The 19370-nt window shown below is 47.7% G+C and overlaps 1 protein-coding gene across 5 annotated transcripts in view; it reads left to right on the top strand.

The window, feature by feature from the left end:
- LOC110526988 (pro-interleukin-16) overlaps positions 1–19370 on the top strand; it is a 56538-nt gene that overhangs the window by 8516 nt on the left and 28652 nt on the right. For all 5 annotated transcript variants that reach the window (XM_090222845.1, XM_090222846.1, XM_090222842.1 and 2 more), the window contains exons 2-5: positions 5924–6172; positions 6352–6622; positions 16164–16306; positions 18224–18392. In XM_090222845.1, the coding sequence (XP_090078971.1) occupies positions 6027–6172; positions 6352–6622; positions 16164–16306; positions 18224–18392 (729 nt within the window). In that variant the 5' untranslated portion in view covers positions 5924–6026. The remainder of the gene's footprint in view (positions 1–5923; positions 6173–6351; positions 6623–16163; positions 16307–18223; positions 18393–19370) is intronic.

The raw sequence follows: 19370 nt of genomic DNA, 5'->3' as shown, positions 1-19370 counted from the left end.
TGTGGCTGAGGACTGACAGCATTTACAACTTGTCTCAGTACTACCATCAACTGATTTCAGTCAGGGTATGGCTGAGGACTGACAGCATTTACAACTTGTCTCAGTACTATCATCAACTGATTTCAGCCAGGGTATGGCTGAGGACTGACAGCATTTACAACTTGTCTCAGTACTACCATCAACTGATTTCAGCCAGGGTATGGCTGAGGACTGACAGCATTTACAACTTGTCTCAGTACTATCATCAACTGATTTCAGCCAGGGTGTGGCTGAGGACTGACAGCATTTACAACTTGTCTCAGTACTACCATCACCTGATTTCAGCCAGGGTATGGCTGAGGACTGACAGCATTTACAACTTGTCTCAGTACTATCATCAACTGATTTCAGCCAGGGTATGGCTGAGGACTGACAGCATTTACAACTTGTCTCAGTACTACCATCAACTGATTTCAGCCAGGGTATGGCTGAGGACTGACAGCATTTACAACTTGTCTCAGTACTATCATCAACTGATTTCAGCCAGGGTTTGGCTGAGGACTGACAGCATTTACAACTTGTCTCAGTACTACCATCAACTGATTTCAGCCAGGGTATTGCTGAGGACTGACAGCATTTACAACTTGTCTCAGTACAACCATCAACTGATTTCAGCCAGGGTGTGGCTGAGGACTGACAGCATTTACAACTTGTCTCAGTACTACCATCAACTGATTTCAGCCAGGGTGTGGCTGAGGACTGACAGCATTTACAACTTGTCTCAGTACTATCATCAACTGATTTCAGCCAGGGTGTGGCTGAGGACTGACAGCATTTACAACTTGTCTCAGTACTACCATCAACTGATTTCAGCCAGGGTATGGCTGAGGACTGACAGCATTGTCTGTATGGAATGTTGGCATATTGGTAGTTACATTGAACAATTATTGGAATCATTCCACTTAAACTGACTGGCTAGCTAATAAACATACTGTGCAGAAAATCTTAAAATATTTGTTTTACACAATGTCATATCTCAGTACACAATGTATGTAGTCTGCTGTATGTAGCCTGCTGTATGTAGCCTGCTGTATGTAGCCTTCTGTATGTAGCCTGCTGTATGTAGCCTGCTGTATGTAGCCTTCTGTATGTTGCCTGCTCTATGTAGCCTGCTGTATGTAACCTGCTGTATGTAGCCTGCTGTATGTAGCCTTCTGTATGTTGCCTGCTGTATGTAGCCTGCTGTATGAGGCCTTCTGTATGTAGCCTGCTGTATGTAGCCTGCTGTATGTAGCCTGCTGTATGTAGCCTTCTGTATGTTGTCTGCTGTATGTAGCCTGCTGTATGCAGTCTTCTGTATGTAGCCTTCTGTATGTTGCCTGCTGTATGTAGCCTGCTGTATGTAGCCTTCTGTATGTTGCCTGCTGTATGTAGCCTGCTGTATGTAGCCTGCTGTATGTAACCTGCTGTATGTAGCCTGCTGTAAGTAGCCTTCTGTATGTTGCCTGCTGTATGTAGCCTGCTGTATGTAACCTGCTGTATGTAGCCTGCTGTATGTAGCCTTCTGTATGTTGCCTGCTGAATGTAGCCTGCTGTATGAGGCCTTCTGTATGTTGCCTGCTGTATGTAGCCTGCTGTATGTAGCCTGCTGTATTTAGCCCGCTGTATGTAGACTGCTGTATACTTAGATAAGTGTTTCTGACTTGAGTGAAACAAAGATCCATTTAAAGCAACATCTATAATGCATATGCAGGGTCATCATATAGCTCTGTTATAGTGAGAGAGAAGCAGTTAGTCAGGAGACCTTCACTTCTACTATTAGTGTGACAGACACACCAACTTCCAACTACTACTACTGGACTATACTTCTAATACTAATAATATGCTCTACTATTATACTACTGGACTATAATTCTAAAACTAATAATACTCTCTACTATTATACTATGGGACTATACTTCTAATACTAATAATACGCTCTACTATTATTACTACTGGACTATAATTCTAACACTAAAAGTACTCTCTACTATTATACTATGGGACTATACTTCTAATACTAATAATACTCTCCACTAGTATTACTACCGGACTATAATTCTATAAAAACATAAAACAGCCCTATTTGGTAAAAGACCAAGTCCATATTATGGCAAGAACAGCTCGAATAAACAAAGAGAAACGACAGGTCATCATTACGACGGTTCATTAGAAAATAGAAAAAATTAAGAAAAACCCTTGATGAGTAGCTGTGTCCAAACTTTTGACTGATACTGTACATGTAACTACACTCTTAGAAAGAGGTGCTATCTAGAACCTTAAAGGGTTCTTCGACTGTCCCCAGAGGACAACCCTTTGAAGAACTATTTTTGGTTCCAGAGGGTTCTACCTGAAACCCAAAAGGGTTCTACCTGGAACAAAAAAGGGTACTCCTATGGGGACAGCCGAAGAACCCTTTTGGAACAATTTTTTTCTAAGAGTGTGTAAGGGCGTTCGTCTGTAGGAGGAAGAGAAGCGGACCAAAGCGCAGCGTGGTGGTTATTCATGTTTTAATAAATCACTACACATGAACAAACTAACAAAAACAAGAAATGTGAAAACGCAAAACAGTCCTATCCTGTGACAACAAACACAGTGACAGGAACAAATCACCCACAAACACACAGTGAAACCCAGGCTACCTAAGTATGATTCTCAATCAGAGACAACTAATGACACCTGCCTCTGATTGAGAACCATACTAGGCCGAAAACATAGAAATGCCCCAAAACATAGAAAAACAAACATAGACTGCCCACCCAACTCACGCCCTGACCATACTAAATAAATACAAAACAACAGAAATAGAGGTCAGAACGTGACAGTACCCCCCCCCAAAGGTGCGGACTCCGGCCGCAAAACCTTGACCTATAGGGGAGGGTCTGGGTGGGCGTCTGTCCGCGGTGGCGGCTCTGGCGCGGGACGCGGACCCCACTTCACCATTGTCTTAGTCCGCCTTATTGTCCGCCTCCCTGGCTTACTCACCATGGCCACCCCTCTCAATGACCCCACTGGACAGAGGGGCTGCTCGGGGCAGAGGGGCAGCTCGGGACAGAGGTGAAGCAGCTGCTCGGGACAGAGGGACAACTGCTCGGGACAGAGGGGCAGTAGCAGCTCGGGACAGAGGGGCGATAGCAGCTCGGGACAGAGGGGCGGCAGCTGCTCGGGACAGAGGGGCAGCTGCTCGGGACAGAGGGGCAGCTGCTCGGGACAGAGGGACAGCTGCTCGGGACAGAGGGACAGCTGCTCGGGACAGAGGGGCGGCAGCAGCTTGGGACAGAGGGGCGACAGCTGCTCTGGACAGAGGGGCGACAGCTGCTCTGGACAGAGGGGCAGCTGCTCGGGCGGCCCCTGGCTGACTGACGGCACTGGCGGCCCCTGGCTTACTGGCGGCCCCTGGCTGACTGGCGGCACTGGCGGCCCCTGGCTGACTGGCGGCACTGGCGGCCCCTGGCTGACTGGCGGCACTGGCGGCCCCTGGCTGACTGGCGGCACTGGCGGCCCCTGGCTGACTGGCGGCACTGGCGGCCCCTGGTTGACTGGCGGCGCTGGGCTGACTGGCGGCCCCTGGTTGACTGGCGGCACTGGCGGCCCCTGGCTGACTGGCGGCACTGGCGGCCCCTGGCTGACGGGCGGCACTGGCGGCCCCTGGCTGACGGGCGGCACTGGCGGCCCCTGGCTGACGGGCGGCACTGGCGGCTCCTGGCTGACGGGCGGCACTGGCGGCTCCTGGCAGACGGGCGGCACTGGCGGCGCTGGGCAGACGGGCGGCACTGGCGGCGCTGGGCAGACGGGCGGCACTGGCGGCGCTGGGCACTGGCGGCGCTGGGCAGACGGGCGGCACTGGCGGCGCTGGGCAGACGGGCGGCACTGGCGGCGCTGGGCAGACGGGCGGCACTGGCGGCGCTGGGCAGACGGGCGGCGCTGGCGGCGCTGGGCAGACGGGCGGCGCTGGCGGCGCTGGGCAGACGGGCGGCGCTGGCGGCGTTGGGCAGACGGGCGGCGCTGGGCAGACGGGCGGCGCTGGCGGCGCTGGGCAGACGGGCGGCGCTGGCGGCGCTGGGCAGACGGGCGGCGCTGGCGGCGTTGGGCAGACGGGCGGCGCTGGCGGCGCTGGGCTGAGTAGCTCTCCTAGCGCCGAACAAGCGGGAGACTCCGGCAGCGCTGGAGAGGAGGAAGGCTCTGGTAGCGCCGGAGAGGCGGGAGACTCCGGCAGCGCTGGAGAGGAGAGAGCCCCTGCAAGGATGGGCCGGAGAGACAGCCTGGTACGGGGAGCTGCCACCGGAGGGCTGGTGCGTGGAGGTGGTGACGGATAGACCGGGCCGTGCAGGCGCACTGGAGCTCTTGAGCACCGAGCCTGCCCAACCTTACCCGGTTGAATGGTCCCGGTCGCCCTGCCAGTGCGGCGAGGTGGAATAGCCCGCACTGGGCTATGCAGGCGAACCGGGGACACCGTGCGCAAGGCTGGTGCCATGTAAGCCGGCCCAAGGAGACGCACTGGAGACCAGATGCGTAGAGCCGGCTTCATGGCACTTGGCTCGATACGCGGAGCTGGAATGTACCGCACCGGGCTGTGCACCCGCACTGGGGACACCGTGCGCTCCACAGCATAACACGGTGCCTGCCCGGTCTCTCTAGCCCCCCGGTAACCACAGGAAGTTGGCTCAGGTCTCCTACCTGGCGTAGCCATACTCCCTGTTAGCCCCCCCCAAGAAATTTTTGGGGCTGACTCCCGGGCTTCCTTGCCAACCGTGTTCCCTCATATTGCCGGCTCCTCTCTCCGGCTGCCTCTGCTCTCCTCGCTGCCTCCACCTGTTCCCATGGAAGGCGATCCTTTCCCGCCAGGATCTCCTCCCATGTGTAGCAACCCTTGCCGTCCAACACATCATCCCAAGTCCATTCCTCCTTGTGCCGCTGTTGCCCGTTACCACGCCGCTTGGTCCTGTTGCGGTGGGTGATTCTGTAAGGGCGTTCGTCTGTAGGAGGAAGAGAAGCGGACCAAAGCGCAGCGTGGTGGTTATTCATGTTTTAATAAATCACTACACATGAACAAACTAACAAAAACAAGAAATGTGAAAACGCAAAACAGTCCTATCCTGTGACAACAAACACAGTGACAGGAACAAATCACCCACAAACACACAGTGAAACCCAGGCTACCTAAGTATGATTCTCAATCAGAGACAACTAATGACACCTGCCTCTGATTGAGAACCATACTAGGCCGAAAACATAGAAATGCCCCAAAACATAGAAAAACAAACATAGACTGCCCACCCAACTCACGCCCTGACCATACTAAATAAATACAAAACAACAGAAATAGAGGTCAGAAGGTGACAGAGTGTAGGAATAAGGTGACTAGACAACAGGGTAGACAATAAACAGTAGCAGCTGCATCAGTTGAAATGTGTATTGGTTTGTTTACTTTATTATGTAGGGGTTTTCCCATTCTAAGGTATGCACTCCAAATGGCACCCTATTCCCTATTTATAAGGCTAATTGGGAGGCACTTTGTGAGCCCAGATCAATCTCAGTGCAGATCTCCGTTAGTGTAGTTACTGTAAGTTCATGGTATCCGTGACCTCAAATCCCGTGGGAAGGATCTTTGGTGTGTGTGTCCATGTGTGCATGTGTGTGCACGTGTGTATATTAATGCGTGTCTGTGTTTGCACGTGCATGTGTGTGCAGTGTGAGGAGTCATATTCAGGAGGCTCTAGCTGCAACATGCTGCTGTTTTCAGGGAAGAAAAGATCTCTTATCTCTAACACCACTATTGCTTCAGCAGATTCTCAGAACACTTATGACACACACAAGCACACAGACGCACGGACACACACATACACACGTACACATACACACACACAGACAGGCTTCCTAATTGAATTTTCGAATTTCCCTGCAGAGTGTCCCTCTCCATTAGCCTGTGTGCCGGCTGGGAGGAGTGTGTGTGAGAGTGTGTTAGCACCACACACACACACGCAGCACACACACACACTCTAACGGCCATGCCCCAGAGATACTCCTACCAGAAGAGGAAAGCCAGCACGGCAGCAGCTCGGAGGATGGAGAGGCGAGGCAGGGACACTGGGAAGACCAACAACACCAACACTAGCCACAGCCACCGCTCCAAGAAGCTAGCCATGCTCTCCAGGTATGGAATCTGTTTGTAGCACACAGCTCGTCAGGCTGCTTGATTTGGTTAAAGCCAACGTGAATTACAGGACAGCCTCGCTGGGTGCCTAATGCCTTTTTGGTTGGAATACTAGGTACAGTAGCAACGGTTTACCTTCTCCTTTCCCCTTTACTTCTTCTTCTTCTTCTTCCCTCCAGGTCCCTGATCCTCTGTCACTCCAGAGCCAGTGATGACTGCCCCAGCCCCGAAGAGAGACTGCCAGGGGAGGCCTGGAAGGGAGACGGGGGCTTGGGGAGAGATGGGAAGGGGAACAGGGAGGTGGAGAGGTCCCAGAAGAAGATCCAGGAAGGACCCCAGGAGAGTGGAGGAACTATGCAGGCATCTACACAGCCACCCGTAGGGGCCACCAACACACTCAGGGCTACAGGAGAACACAAGAGGAATATGAGGAGGTCCTTCAGTATCAAGGTATGAATGGGGGTAATTTATCACATTACGGCGTTTTGTTTGGACATTTCAATTATATATTACATCATAATGTTGCGCTAAGCCAACAGGGTTGCTGTTTGCAAAGTGGCATTAACAATGTATGTCTCCTGGTCCTGAATTATGACTGTTATGCACTAAGTGCTATCTTTGCATTGGCTGTTTTTATCAATGCATTTGTAGAAATAATATGAAAATATTTTTTATGCACATAATAATTGTTAATGCACATCAAACACAGTATTACTTAACTAGGAGAACTATGATAAGAAGTCTTAATGAATCTGGAAAAACAATACATGTATGTCAGTCCCCCAGGCAGTGTAGTGGTCAGACATGTAGATCCTTTCTCATCTGACAGCTAGGCATCAAGATGGATTAGCATACCGTGTTCATACCGTACATGTTGAGAGTTCAGGCTGTTACTGCTACTCCAAGAGGAAACAAGCTAAACACTCCGGCCTTCAAAAGCATATGACTTCCTTCTTGTTATGTGTGGTGGGTAGAGAGTGTTAGTTGCTCAAAAGGGGTCTGATACTCACTTGAAACACGGACATTCTCAAAAATCATGCATTGAAGGCAATGGGAGATTTGTGAGGGGGAAATTAATAATGCATGTTGATCTCAAGTTAGGTTTCGTCTCAATATGAAAAGCATTTAGGAGAAAAAATATACAACACAGTATTGTATCTGAAGATTGAGTCCAGAGTATGAAGAACTCTGGTCCTGCCCATAATGTAGTCTGGAATGTGTTCCTCTAGTCATCTCTGTCTGGACTGTGTTTCTTGTGCAAATGCATAACAACAATCACATGGCCTGTGTGTCAGAGGGCTGAGTGCTGCTGTTGGGCCTGTTTAACTCACACACAAAGACAGTGGTTGTTGTGGACCAGGGGAGGGAGAGAGGCATTAGGCCATAGTGGAAGTAGAGACATGTTAACTTGCTAACACAAGGCTATGAGGACATTGCACTGATGTCATAGAGCCTCGGGACAATGTGGCCATGTTCAAATAATGAATAAATGCACCCTTCGTTCCTTCATCCCTCCCCTATTTGAGGTTATGACTGGTCTGTTAGTCTTCCTCCTAGCTATGTGTTATAAGATAAAAGCCTCACGTCTGTCAGTAGCTGTGAACTCACCTGGCTGATTCTATTCAGGCCAATCTTCAGCCAGATTGATGTCAGGAAGTACTGTTCTGTAGCAGACTGATTCTGTTCAGGCCAACCTTCAGTCAGATTGATGTCTGGAAGTAGTGTTCTGTCGCAGACTGATTCTGTTCAGGCCAACCTTCAGCCAGATTGATGTCAGGAAGTAGTGTTCTGTAGCAGACTGATTCTGTTCAGGCCAACCTTCAGTCAGATTGATGTCTGGAAGTAGTGTTCTGTAGCAGACTGATTCTGTTCAGGCTAACCTTCAGCCAGATTTATGTCAGGAAGTAGTGTTCCATAGCAGACTGATTCTGTTTAGGCCAACCTTCAGCCAGATTGATGTCAGGAAGTACTGTTCTGTAGCACACTGATTCTGTTCAGGCCAACCTTCAGCCAGATTGATGTCAGGAAATAGTGTTCCATAGCAGACTGATTCTGTTCAGGCCAACCTTCAGTCAGATTGATGTCAGGAAGTACTGTTCTGTAGCAGACTAATTCTGTTCAGGCCAACCTTCAGCCAGATTGATGTCAGGAAATAGTGTTCCATAGCAGACTGATTCTGTTCAGGCCAACCTTCAGTCAGATTGATGTCAGGAAGTACTGTTCTGTAGCAGACTAATTCTGTTCAGGCCAACCTTCAGCCAGATTGATGTCAGGAAGTAGTGTTCCATAGCAGACTGATTCTATTCAGGCCAACCTTCAGCCAGATTGATGTCAGGAAGTAGTGTTCTGTAGCAGACTGATTCTATTCAGGCCAACCTTCAGCCAGATTGATGTCAGGAAGTACTGTTCTGTATCAGACTGATTCTGTTCAGGCCAACCTTCAGCCAGATTGATGTCAGGAAGTAGTGTTCCATAGCAGACTGATTCTATTCAGGCCAACCTTCAGCCAGATTGATGTCTGGAAGTAGTGTTCTGTAGCAGACTGATTCTGTTCAGGCCAACCTTCAGTCAGATTGATGTCAGGAAGTAGTGTTCTGTAGCAGACTGATTCTATTCAGGCCAACCTTCAGTCAGATTGATGTCAGGAAGTAGTGTTCTGTAGCAGACTGATTCTGTTCAGGCCAACCTTCAGCCAGATTGATGTCAGGAAGTAGTGTTCTGTAGCAGACTGATTCTATTCTGGCCAACCTTCAGCCAGATTGATGTCAGGAAGTAGTGTTCTGTAGCAGACTGATTCTATTCAGGCCAACCTTCAGCCAGATTGATGTCAGGAAGTAGTGTTCTGTAGCAGACTGATTCTGTTCAGGCCAACCTTCAGTCAGATTGATGTCAGGAAGTAGTGTTCTGTAGCAGACTGATTCTGTTCAGGCCAACCTTCAGCCAGATTGATGTCAGGAAGTAGTGTTCTGTAGCAGACTGATTCTATTCTGGCCAACCTTCAGGCAGATTGATGTCAGGAATTACTGTTCCATAGCAGACTGATTCTATTCAGGCCAACCTTCAGCCAGATTGATGTCTGGAAGTAGTGTTCTGTAGCAGACTGATTCTGTTCAGGCCAACCTTCAGTCAGATTGATGTCTGGAAGTAGTGTTCCATAGCAGACTGATTCTATTCAGGCCAACCTTCAGCCAGATTGATGTCTGGAAGTAGTGTTCTGTAGCAGACTGATTCTGTTCAGGCCAACCTTCAGTCAGATTGATGTCTGGAAGTAGTGTTCCATAGCAGACTGATTCTATTCAGGCCAACCTTCAGCCAGATTGATGTCAGGAAGTAGTGTTCTGTAGCAGACTGATTCTGTTCAGGCCAACCTTCAGTCAGATTGATGTCAGGAAGTACTGTTCTGTAGCAGACTGATTCTATTCAGGCCAACCTTCAGCCAGATTGATGTCTGGAAGTAGTGTTCTGTAGCAGACTGATTCTGTTCAGGCCAACCTTCAGTCAGATTGATGTCTGGAAGTAGTGTTCTGTAGCAGACTGATTCTGTTCAGGCCAACCTTCAGTCAGATTGATGTCTGGAAGTAGTGTTCTGTAGCAGACTGATTCTATTCAGGCCAACCTTCAGCCAGATTGATGTCTGGAAGTAGTGTTCTGTAGCAGACTGATTCTGTTCAGGCCAACCTTCAGTCAGATTGATGTCTGGAAGTAGTGTTCCATAGCAGACTGATTCTATTCAGGCCAACCTTCAGCCAGATTGATGTCTGGAAGTAGTGTTCTGTAGCAGACTGATTCTGTTCAGGCCAACCTTCAGTCAGATTGATGTCTGGAAGTAGTGTTCTGTAGCAGACTGATTCTGTTCAGGCCAACCTTCAGTCAGATTGATGTCTGGAAGTAGTGTTCCGTAGCAGACTGATTCTATTCAGGCCAACCTTCAGTCAGATTGATGTCTGGAAGTAGTGTTCTGTAGCAGACTGATTCTGTTCAGGCCAACCTTCAGTCAGATTGATGTCTGGAAGTAGTGTTCTGTAGCAGACTGATTCTGTTCAGGCCAACCTTCAGTCAGATTGATGTCTGGAAGTAGTGTTCTGTAGCAGACTGATTCTATTCAGGCCAACCTTCAGTCAGATTGATGTCTGGAAGTACTGTTCAGTAGCAGACTGATTCTGTTCAGGCCAACCTTCAGTCAGATTGATGTCAGGAAGTAGTGTTCTGTAGCAGACTGATTCTGTTCAGGCCAACCTTCAGCCAGATTGATGTCTGGAAGTAGTGTTCTGTAGCAGACTGATTCTGTTCAGGCCAACCTTCAGTCAGATTGATGTCTGGAAGTACTGTTCAGTAGCAGACTGATTCTATTCAGGCTAACCTTCAGTCAGATTGATGTCTGGAAGTACTGTTCAGTAGCAGAACATAAATCAGACTTCATGAATGAATGAACGCTACTTACTTCGTCATTAGGATAACATGAGGACTATGTCACAAGACAATGTGATCCTATGTACATTCAGAGAGAACCCCAAGGTTACTCTAAAGTTCATGAATGAACTCTACTCATCAAGGTGGATTCGGTGGATTCCATGTTAGGTGGATTCCATGTCAACTCATTAATAATTCATTTGTTGATACTGAAGTGGAAGGCTGTCATATAAAAACTGTCATACAAAAATCCTACTGTTGATTATGACAAGACACACCTGGTGGGTGAGACAGAGGAGAGAGCTTGTTAGTGTCCAACCGGTCACAAATTAATTGAGAAGTTCACATAGAAAAAAAGTATTGATTCCTTTTCAAATCAACCCCTGAACTGGCCTAGGAGAAATGGAATTGAGCCCAATCCTGCTACTCTGAGCTGAGAGAAGGCTATGTCACAGGACAGTTGATAACAGACATTCAGATATATGGAAAAAGATCACAATTGAAACAAACATTGAGCAGACATTCACTGTGTTTTTACATTGTTTTTTATTTATATCCTGTGCCACATTAGAATGTGTGTTTAATACCTCTGGGTTGTTCTTTATATTCAGATAGAGATATATAATGGAAGAAGGAGAAACATTGAAGGAGATATAAAGAGGGGGTCCTTGTGCTGCAGGTTACTGTTTCACCCACCAGACCAGACTCAGCCACTGCACCCCACAGTCAGACTACAGCATTTTACCTCAAACAATGTGAAGCCATAGTGGGTGTGGGGCAATACCTTTACTATGGTTCCAAACATGGCTCCTGCATTTCATAAGGACAATGTCTTGTTAGATTTAAGTTAATCATATGGTTCTCTTTAAAAAGGAGCCTAAACACACTAGTGGTTGTCTCATAAAGTTAACTTACACACACTGTGGTACAGTTCATAGACCTATAAACGCTCTACCACTCTGCTATTTGTTCTGAAGCTGTCAACCCGTTAACTCAAGGTCTTGATTTGGTCATAAAGCTGGCTTTTATAACCCTGCATAGAGGTGCCCTTGTGTTGGCTCTGCTGGACTGGACTGTGTTGGTGTAAGAAAAGGCCAGGGGTGCCATATGTATCTAACGTCTCAGAGTAGGAGAGCTGATTTAGGATCAGCTTTGCCTTTTAGATCACGATGAATAAGATAATACAGATAGGGGTGACCTGATCCTAGATCAGCACTCCTACTCTTAGCTGCTCGATACACACGCAGTATGTACAGTGGCCCTAAAGTTATACGGTGGCCCTAATGGTCAAATTAGCTTTGTTCCAGGCAATGTGTTGCCTTAACCCCTCTGAAGATCCATCCCCAACTTCCCTGATTTTACTCTCTGAACAAACATATTTTATGCTATCGTGATATGTTGAAACCATCCATATGAACCATTCAAATCAGCATAATGCAGCTTCATCAACTGAGTGCTAGCCTTTTCACATACTTGTATCGCTCCTTGACTTATAACACCCTTGTCTAATGAATGGCGCCAGAGAAGTAGGCTGACGTTTTACGTGTTCCTATCCAATTGTGTTTCTTTGTGTTGTTTGTAACTTATTTTGTACCTTAATTTGTACATAATGTTGCTGCTATCGTCTCTTATGACCAAAAATAACTTCTGGACATCAGAACAGCGATTACTCACAACGATCTGGCAGAATCCAATTTTTCGTTTAACGAGTCTGACAAGCCCAACGCGAATGATATACAGCTTTCCCGGGAACAGGCCCAGATCCCCGTCATTTGCGCCAGAGGGCGGGCTGCCTTCTGAGAATTTGTAGGCGATCGGAAAAACCCCACTGCCATCCATTCTGCTAGCAAACGTGCAATCTTTGGAAAATAAAATAGATGACCTACGTGGAAGATTAAACTAGCAATGGGACATTCAAAACTGTAATATCTTATGCTTCACGGAGTTGTGGCTGAACGACAACATTATCAACATACAGCTGGCTTGTTATATGCTGTATCGGCAGGATAGAACAGCGACGTCTGGTAAGACAAGGGGCGGCGGACTATGTATTCTTGTAAATAACAGCTGGTGCAGGATATCTAAGGAAATCTCGAGGTTTTTCTCATCTGAGGTAGAGTATCTCATGATAAGCTGTAGACCACACCATCTTCCTAGAGAGTTTTTATCTGTGTTTTTCGTAGCTGTCTACATACCACCACAGACTGAGGCTGACACTATGACCGCACTCAATTAGTTGTATTCCGTCACAAGCAAACAGGAAAACGCTCACCCAGAGGCGGTGCTCATAGTGGCCGGGAACTTTAATGCAGGGAAACTTAAATTGGTCTTACCAAATTCCTATCAGCATGTTAAATGTGCAATCAGAGGGGAAACAACTCTGGACCACCTTTACTCCACACACAGAGACACATAGACAACTCTCCCTCACCCTCCATTTGGCAAATCTGACCATAATTATATCCTCCTGATTACAGGCAAAAATTTAAGCAGGAAGCACCAGTGACTCGATCAATAAAAAGTGGTCAGATGAAGCAGATGCTAAACTACAGGACTGTTTTGCCAGCACAGACTGGAATATGTTCCGGGATTGCTCCGATGGCATTGAGCAGTACACCATATCAGTCATTGGCTTCATCAATAAGTGCATCGATGACGTCGTCCCCACAGTCACCATATGTACATACCCCAACCAGAAGCCATGGATGACAGGCAACATCAGCAGTGAGCTAAAGGCTAGAGCTGCCGCTTTCAAGGAGCTAGACCCGGAAGCTTATAAGAAATCCTGCTATGCCCTCCGACGAACTGTTAAACAGGCAAAAGCATCAATTCAGGACTAATATCGAATTGTACTACACCGGCTCTGATGCTCATCGGATGTGGCAGGACTTGCAAACCATACAGACTACAAAGGAAAGCACAGCCGAGAGCTGCCCAGTGACACGAGCCTATCAGACGAGCTAAACGTCTTCTATGCTCGCTTCGAGGCAAATAACACTGAAACATGCATGAGAGCACCAGCTGTTCCAGAAGACTGTGTGCTGATGCTCTCCACAGCCGATGTGAGTAAGACCTTTAAACAGGTCAACATTCACAAGGCCGCAGGGCCAGACGGATTACCAGGACATGTACTGCGAGCATGCGCTGACCACCTGGCAAGTGTCTTCACTGACATTTTCAACCTCTCCCTGTCCGAGTCTGTAATACCAGCATGTTTTAAGCAGACCACCATAGTCCCTGTGCCCAAGAAAACTAAGGTAGCCTGCCTAAATGACTACCAGCCCGTAGCACTCACGTCTGTAGCCATGAAATGCTTTGAAAGGTTGGTCATGGCTCACATCAACACCATTATCCCAGAAGCCCTAGACCCACTCCAATTTGAATACCACCCCAGCAGATCCACAGATGATGCAATGTCTATTGCACTCCACACTGCTCTTTCCCACCTGGACAAAAGGAGCACCTATGTGAGAATGCTATTAATTGACTACAGCTCAGCGTTCAACACCATAGTGCCCTCAAAGCTCATCAATAAGCTAAGGACCCTGGTACTAAACACCTCCCTCTGCAACTGAATCCTGGACTTCCTGACGGTCCGCCCCCAGGTGGTAAGGGTAGGTAACAACACATCCGCCACAGTGATCCTCAACACGGGCCCATCAGGGGTGTGTATTTAGTCCCCTCCTGTACTCCCTGTTCACTCATGACAGCATGACCAGGCACAACTCCAACACCATCATTAAGTTTGCCGATGACACAACAGTGGTAGGCCTGATCAACAACAACGACGAGACAGCCTATAAGGAGGAGGTCAGAGACCTGGCTGTGTGGTGCCAGGACAACAACCTCTCCCTCAACGTGATCAAGACAAAGGAGATGATATTGGACTACAGGAAAAAGAGGGCCGAGCACGCCCCCATTCTCATCGATGGGGCTGTAGTGGAGCAGGTTGAGAGCTTCAAGTTCCTTGGTATCCACATCACCAACAAACTAACATGGTCCAAGCACACCAAGACAGTCGTGAAAAGGGCACGACAAAACCTATTCCCCCTCAGGAGACTGAAAAGATTTGGCATGGGTCCTCAGATCCTCAGAAAATTCTACATCTGCACCATCGAGAGTATCCTGGTTGCATCACTGCCTGGTATGGTAACTGTTCGGCCTCCGACCGCACGGCACTACAGAGGGTAGTGCATACGGCCAAGTACATCACTTGGGCCAAGCTTCCTGCCTCCAGGAACCTCTATACCAGGCGGTGTCAGAGGAAGGCCCTAGTTATAGACGGTTCTTTCTGCTACCGCACTGCAAGCAGTACCGGAATGCCAAGTCTAGGTCCAAGAGGTTTCTAAACAGCTTCTACCAACAAGCCATAAGACTCCTGAACATCTAATCAAATGGCTACCCAGACTATTTGCATTGCCCCCACCCACCCTTTTACACACCTGCTACTCTCTGTTGTTATAATCTATGTATAGTCACTTTAATAACTCTACCTACATGTACCTAAATTATCTCGACTAACCGGTGCCCCCGCACATTGACTCTGTACCGGTACCCCCCTGTATATAGTCTCCACATTGACTCTGTACCGGTACCCCCCTGTATATAGTCTCCAAATTGACTCTGTACCGGTACCCCCCTGTATATAGTCTCCACATTGACTCTGTACCGGTACCCCCCTGTATATAGTCTCCACATTGACTCTGTACCGGTACCCCCCTGTATATAGTCTCCACATTGACTCTGTACCGGTACCCCCCTGTATATAGTCTCCACATTGACTCTGTACCGGTACCCCCCTGTATATAGTCTCCACATTGACTCTGTACCGGTACCCCCCTGTATATAGTCTCCACATTGACTCTGTACCGGTACCCCCCTGTATATAGCCTCCACATTGACTCTGTACCGGTACCCCCCTGTATATAGTCTCCACATTGACTCTGTACCGGTACCCCCCTGTATATAGCCTCCACATTGACTCTGTACCGGTACCCCCCTGTATATAGTCTCCACATTGACTCTGTACCGGTACCCCCCTGTATATATTCTCCACATTGACTCTGTACCGGTACCCCCCTGTATATAGCCTCCACATTGACTCTGTACCGGTACCCCCCTGTATATAGTCTCCACATTGACTCTGTACCGGTACCCCCCTGTATATAGCCTCCACATTGACTCTGTACCGGTACCCCCCTGTATATAGTCTCCACATTGACTCTGTACCGGTACCCCCTGTATATAGTCTCGCTATTGTTATTTTACTGCCGCTCTCTAATTGCTTATTACTTTTCTTTCTTATTCTTATTTGTACTGTATTGTTGGTTAGTGGCTCGTAAGTAAGCATTTCAATGTAATGTTGTTTTCGGCGCATGTGACTAATGACATCTGATTTGATTTGAAGAAAACAAAGTTGAGCATGTTGGAACCTCATCTCTCTTGCGACTGTATTGGAGCAGGAGAGTACTGTCCCTGCATAGATAGCCCCCTTGTCCTAACGCTCTGTCCTATTGGCACAGGAGAATTCTACCCCTGCCTAGATATCCCCTTGTGCTAATTATCTGTCCTATTGGTGCAGGAGAGCAGTATCTGGAGGATGTGTGTAACGACGGGGGCGGGTGAGGAGGGTCTGGGCCGACAGACTGGCGATAGCAGCCCCCAGACGGAGGACAAAGAACCCAGTGTGGAGCGAGGGAGGAAGGGAGGAGGGGATGGACACAGGTAACAAGCCATACAGATATAAGCAGACTGCTATAATGCTTTATAACTTGTTGTAAGCAGGTCTGTGCCTTTATAATGTTTTCTTAAAGGGACACGTCGGGATTATATCAATGAGGTTCTTTATATACACTATATGTACAAAAGTATGTGGACACCCCTTCAAATGAGTGGATTTGGCTATTTCAGCCACACCCGTTGCTGACAGGTGAGTAAAATCGAGCACACAGCCATGCAATCTCCATAGACACTGGCAGTAGAATGGCCTTACTGAAGAGCTCAGAGACTTTCAACTTGGCACCATCATAGGATGCCATCTTTCCAACAAGTCAGTTCGTCAAATTTCTGCCCTGCTAGAGCTGCCCGGTCAACTGTAAGTGCTGTTATTGTGAAGTGGAAACGTTTAGGAGCAACAACGGCTCAGCCGCAAAGCGGTAGGCCACACAAGCTCACATAACGGGACCGCCATGTGCTCAAGCACGTAAAAATCACCTGTCCTCGGTTGCAACACTCACTACCGGGTTCCAAACTGCCTCGGGAAGCAACGTCAGCACAATAACTGTTCGTCAGGAGCTTCATGGAATGAGTTTCCATAGCCAAGCAGCCACACACAAGTCTAAGATCACTGTGCGCAATGCCAAGCATCGGCTGGAATGGTGTAAAGCTTGCTGACATTTGACTCTGGAGCAGTGGAAACGCATTCTCTGGAGTGATGAATCACGCTTCACCATCTGGTAGTCCAACTAATCTGGATTTGGTGGATGCCAAAAGAATGCTTCCTGCCCCAATGCATAGTGCCAACTGTAAAGTTTGGTGTAGGATGAATAATGGTCTGGGGCTGTTTTTCATGGTTTGGACTAGGCTCCTTAGTTCCAGTGAAGGGAAATCGTATTGCTTCAGCATACAATGACATTCTAGGCCAGTGGTTCCCAACTGTTTTGCTTACTGTACCACCAACTGAATTTTGCTCTGCCCGGAGGGCCCCTGAAATACCCCCTCATGTGCATTTTATCAGTAGACCTATGGTCTCATGAGTCTTCTCATGTAACCCCTGAGGATAGGCCAAACCTAGTACCCCTGGTTGGGAACCACTGTTCTAGATGATTCTGTGCTTCCAAGGTTGTGGCAACAATTTAGGGAAGGACCTTTCCTGTTTCAGCATGACAATGCCCCCTTGCACAAAGCTTGGTCCATTCAGAAATTGTTTGTCCGTGTGGAAGAACTTGACTGGTCTGCACAGAGCCCTTACCTCAACCCCATCGAACACCTTTGGGATGAATTGGAACGCCGACTGCGAGCCTGGCCTTATCGCCCAACATCAGTGTTCGGACTCACTGATACTGTTGTGGCTGAATGGAAGCAAGTCCCAACAATGCAATGTTCCAACATCTAATAGAAAACCTTCCCAGAGTCAGATAAACTCATGGATAATATTTGTATGTCTCTGTGTCCAGCATGAAGGATCTTAGAGGTACTTTTGCGAGCCAATGCTAACTAGCATTAGTGCAGTTACTGGAAGTCTATGGGTATCTACTAGCATGCTTCATACTGGACACAGAGACATACAGATGGTATCCATGAGTTCATCTGATTCTGGGGAGGTGGATAAGGGGCCTCATGGCCAAAATCCAGAAGTATCCCTTTCAGGTTTATTATTATTATGTTATGGCTTTCTATGTAGTACATTTTGAACTGATTCAACACGGCTGATAGCATAGTGCATTATACCTGTCAATTCATGGTTTTTCTAAGATGGCCGTACCAAGTCTTGTGTACATCAGTTTGGGGGAATGCAGATTGCCAAAGTGTACTGGCTAATGCACCAACACTGCCAAACAACAGTGGTTATTTTGTTATGTTTAGTTCTCAGAGAAAAGCTTCTGTCTAACTGTGTCTTTCTTCCTGCCTCTCCTGGAGCAGTTACCTTCAGAGTACAGACAAGCCTGCACCTTTTAACGGACAGTGTCTGAACGGCCATGGCAGGACAGAGGGGGAGAGGCAGGCTAAGAACGGCCATACTGCAAGGACAGAGGGGGAGGGAGGGAGGCAGGCCGCCTCCAGGAACAGCCACATAACAGCCTACAGTGAGGTAGTACCACTCACATCCCACTTGTTCTGTTGCTGAAATGAAGAAAAAATAAAAATGTTGGCACTTCATACCAGACCTGGGTTCAAATAGTATTTGTTTTACTTCAAATACTTTGAGCCTGCTTGGAGTTCCATGCAGTGGGAGAGGTTTGCACTTGTGGACTATTCAATTTTTTCCATAGACAACTGCTATGCTGGCCATTCTAAATGAATACATCCCACAATATGTTCCTGTGAGTCCCAAATGGCACCCTATTCCCTGTATAGTTCACAATTTTTGACCAAAGTATTGACAATATAGAGAATAGGGTACCATTTTGGACCCTCACTATAATACAGATTTGACACTCCACCTGTGTTACAGTAGTTTATTCTCCGCCATCCCTCTAGCCACTAAGTCTGTGTGGGTCTGGCATTTCTTCACATAGTGTAGCCACATTCCCATCCTACACCCACCAGACACTGGTCCCAGACAACACTTGGCCCAGATGGAATCTGTGGGGCAGAATATCTGCATTGCTTCAGAAATGGAATGAGTTGAAATGAAACCAAACAGTGCAGTAAAGCCTTCCTAGCCACAGTCACTGCACCGACCCTATGCAGTGTAGTTGTACGGGATAAAGAGCTGCGTAGTAACATTGGCAGAGACAGTTCCAAAGGATCAATCAATCAAATTGATGAGGGCCCATCCTCATTTGGCTGAACCGTGTAGAAAAGAGTCTCAAAACAGAAATTGAATAGGAAGAGATGACTTACTCTGCAGTTGGCTATTTGGTGAAAAGGGAGAGAGAGATTAAATTTCCCAGTAGGGTCATATCTCATGAATGGATATAGAGTGTGAGTTCTGGCTTAAGAGTTCATTCTACTTCCCCCACTGCTGTTGAAGCAGCTTTCACACTACGTGGAAGGAAGGCCCTCTCACATCTTCCTCCCTCATCCAATGTGTAATCATTTTACAGAGATCGGACTGAGGACATGT

This window comes from Oncorhynchus mykiss, chromosome 26, assembly GCF_057628025.1.
Source record: "Oncorhynchus mykiss isolate SJ-2025 chromosome 26, ASM5762802v1, whole genome shotgun sequence".
NCBI lineage: Eukaryota > Metazoa > Chordata > Actinopteri > Salmoniformes > Salmonidae > Oncorhynchus > Oncorhynchus mykiss.
The sequence above is the reverse complement of the archived record's forward strand: the minus strand, read 5'-3'. Positions and strand labels throughout refer to the sequence as shown.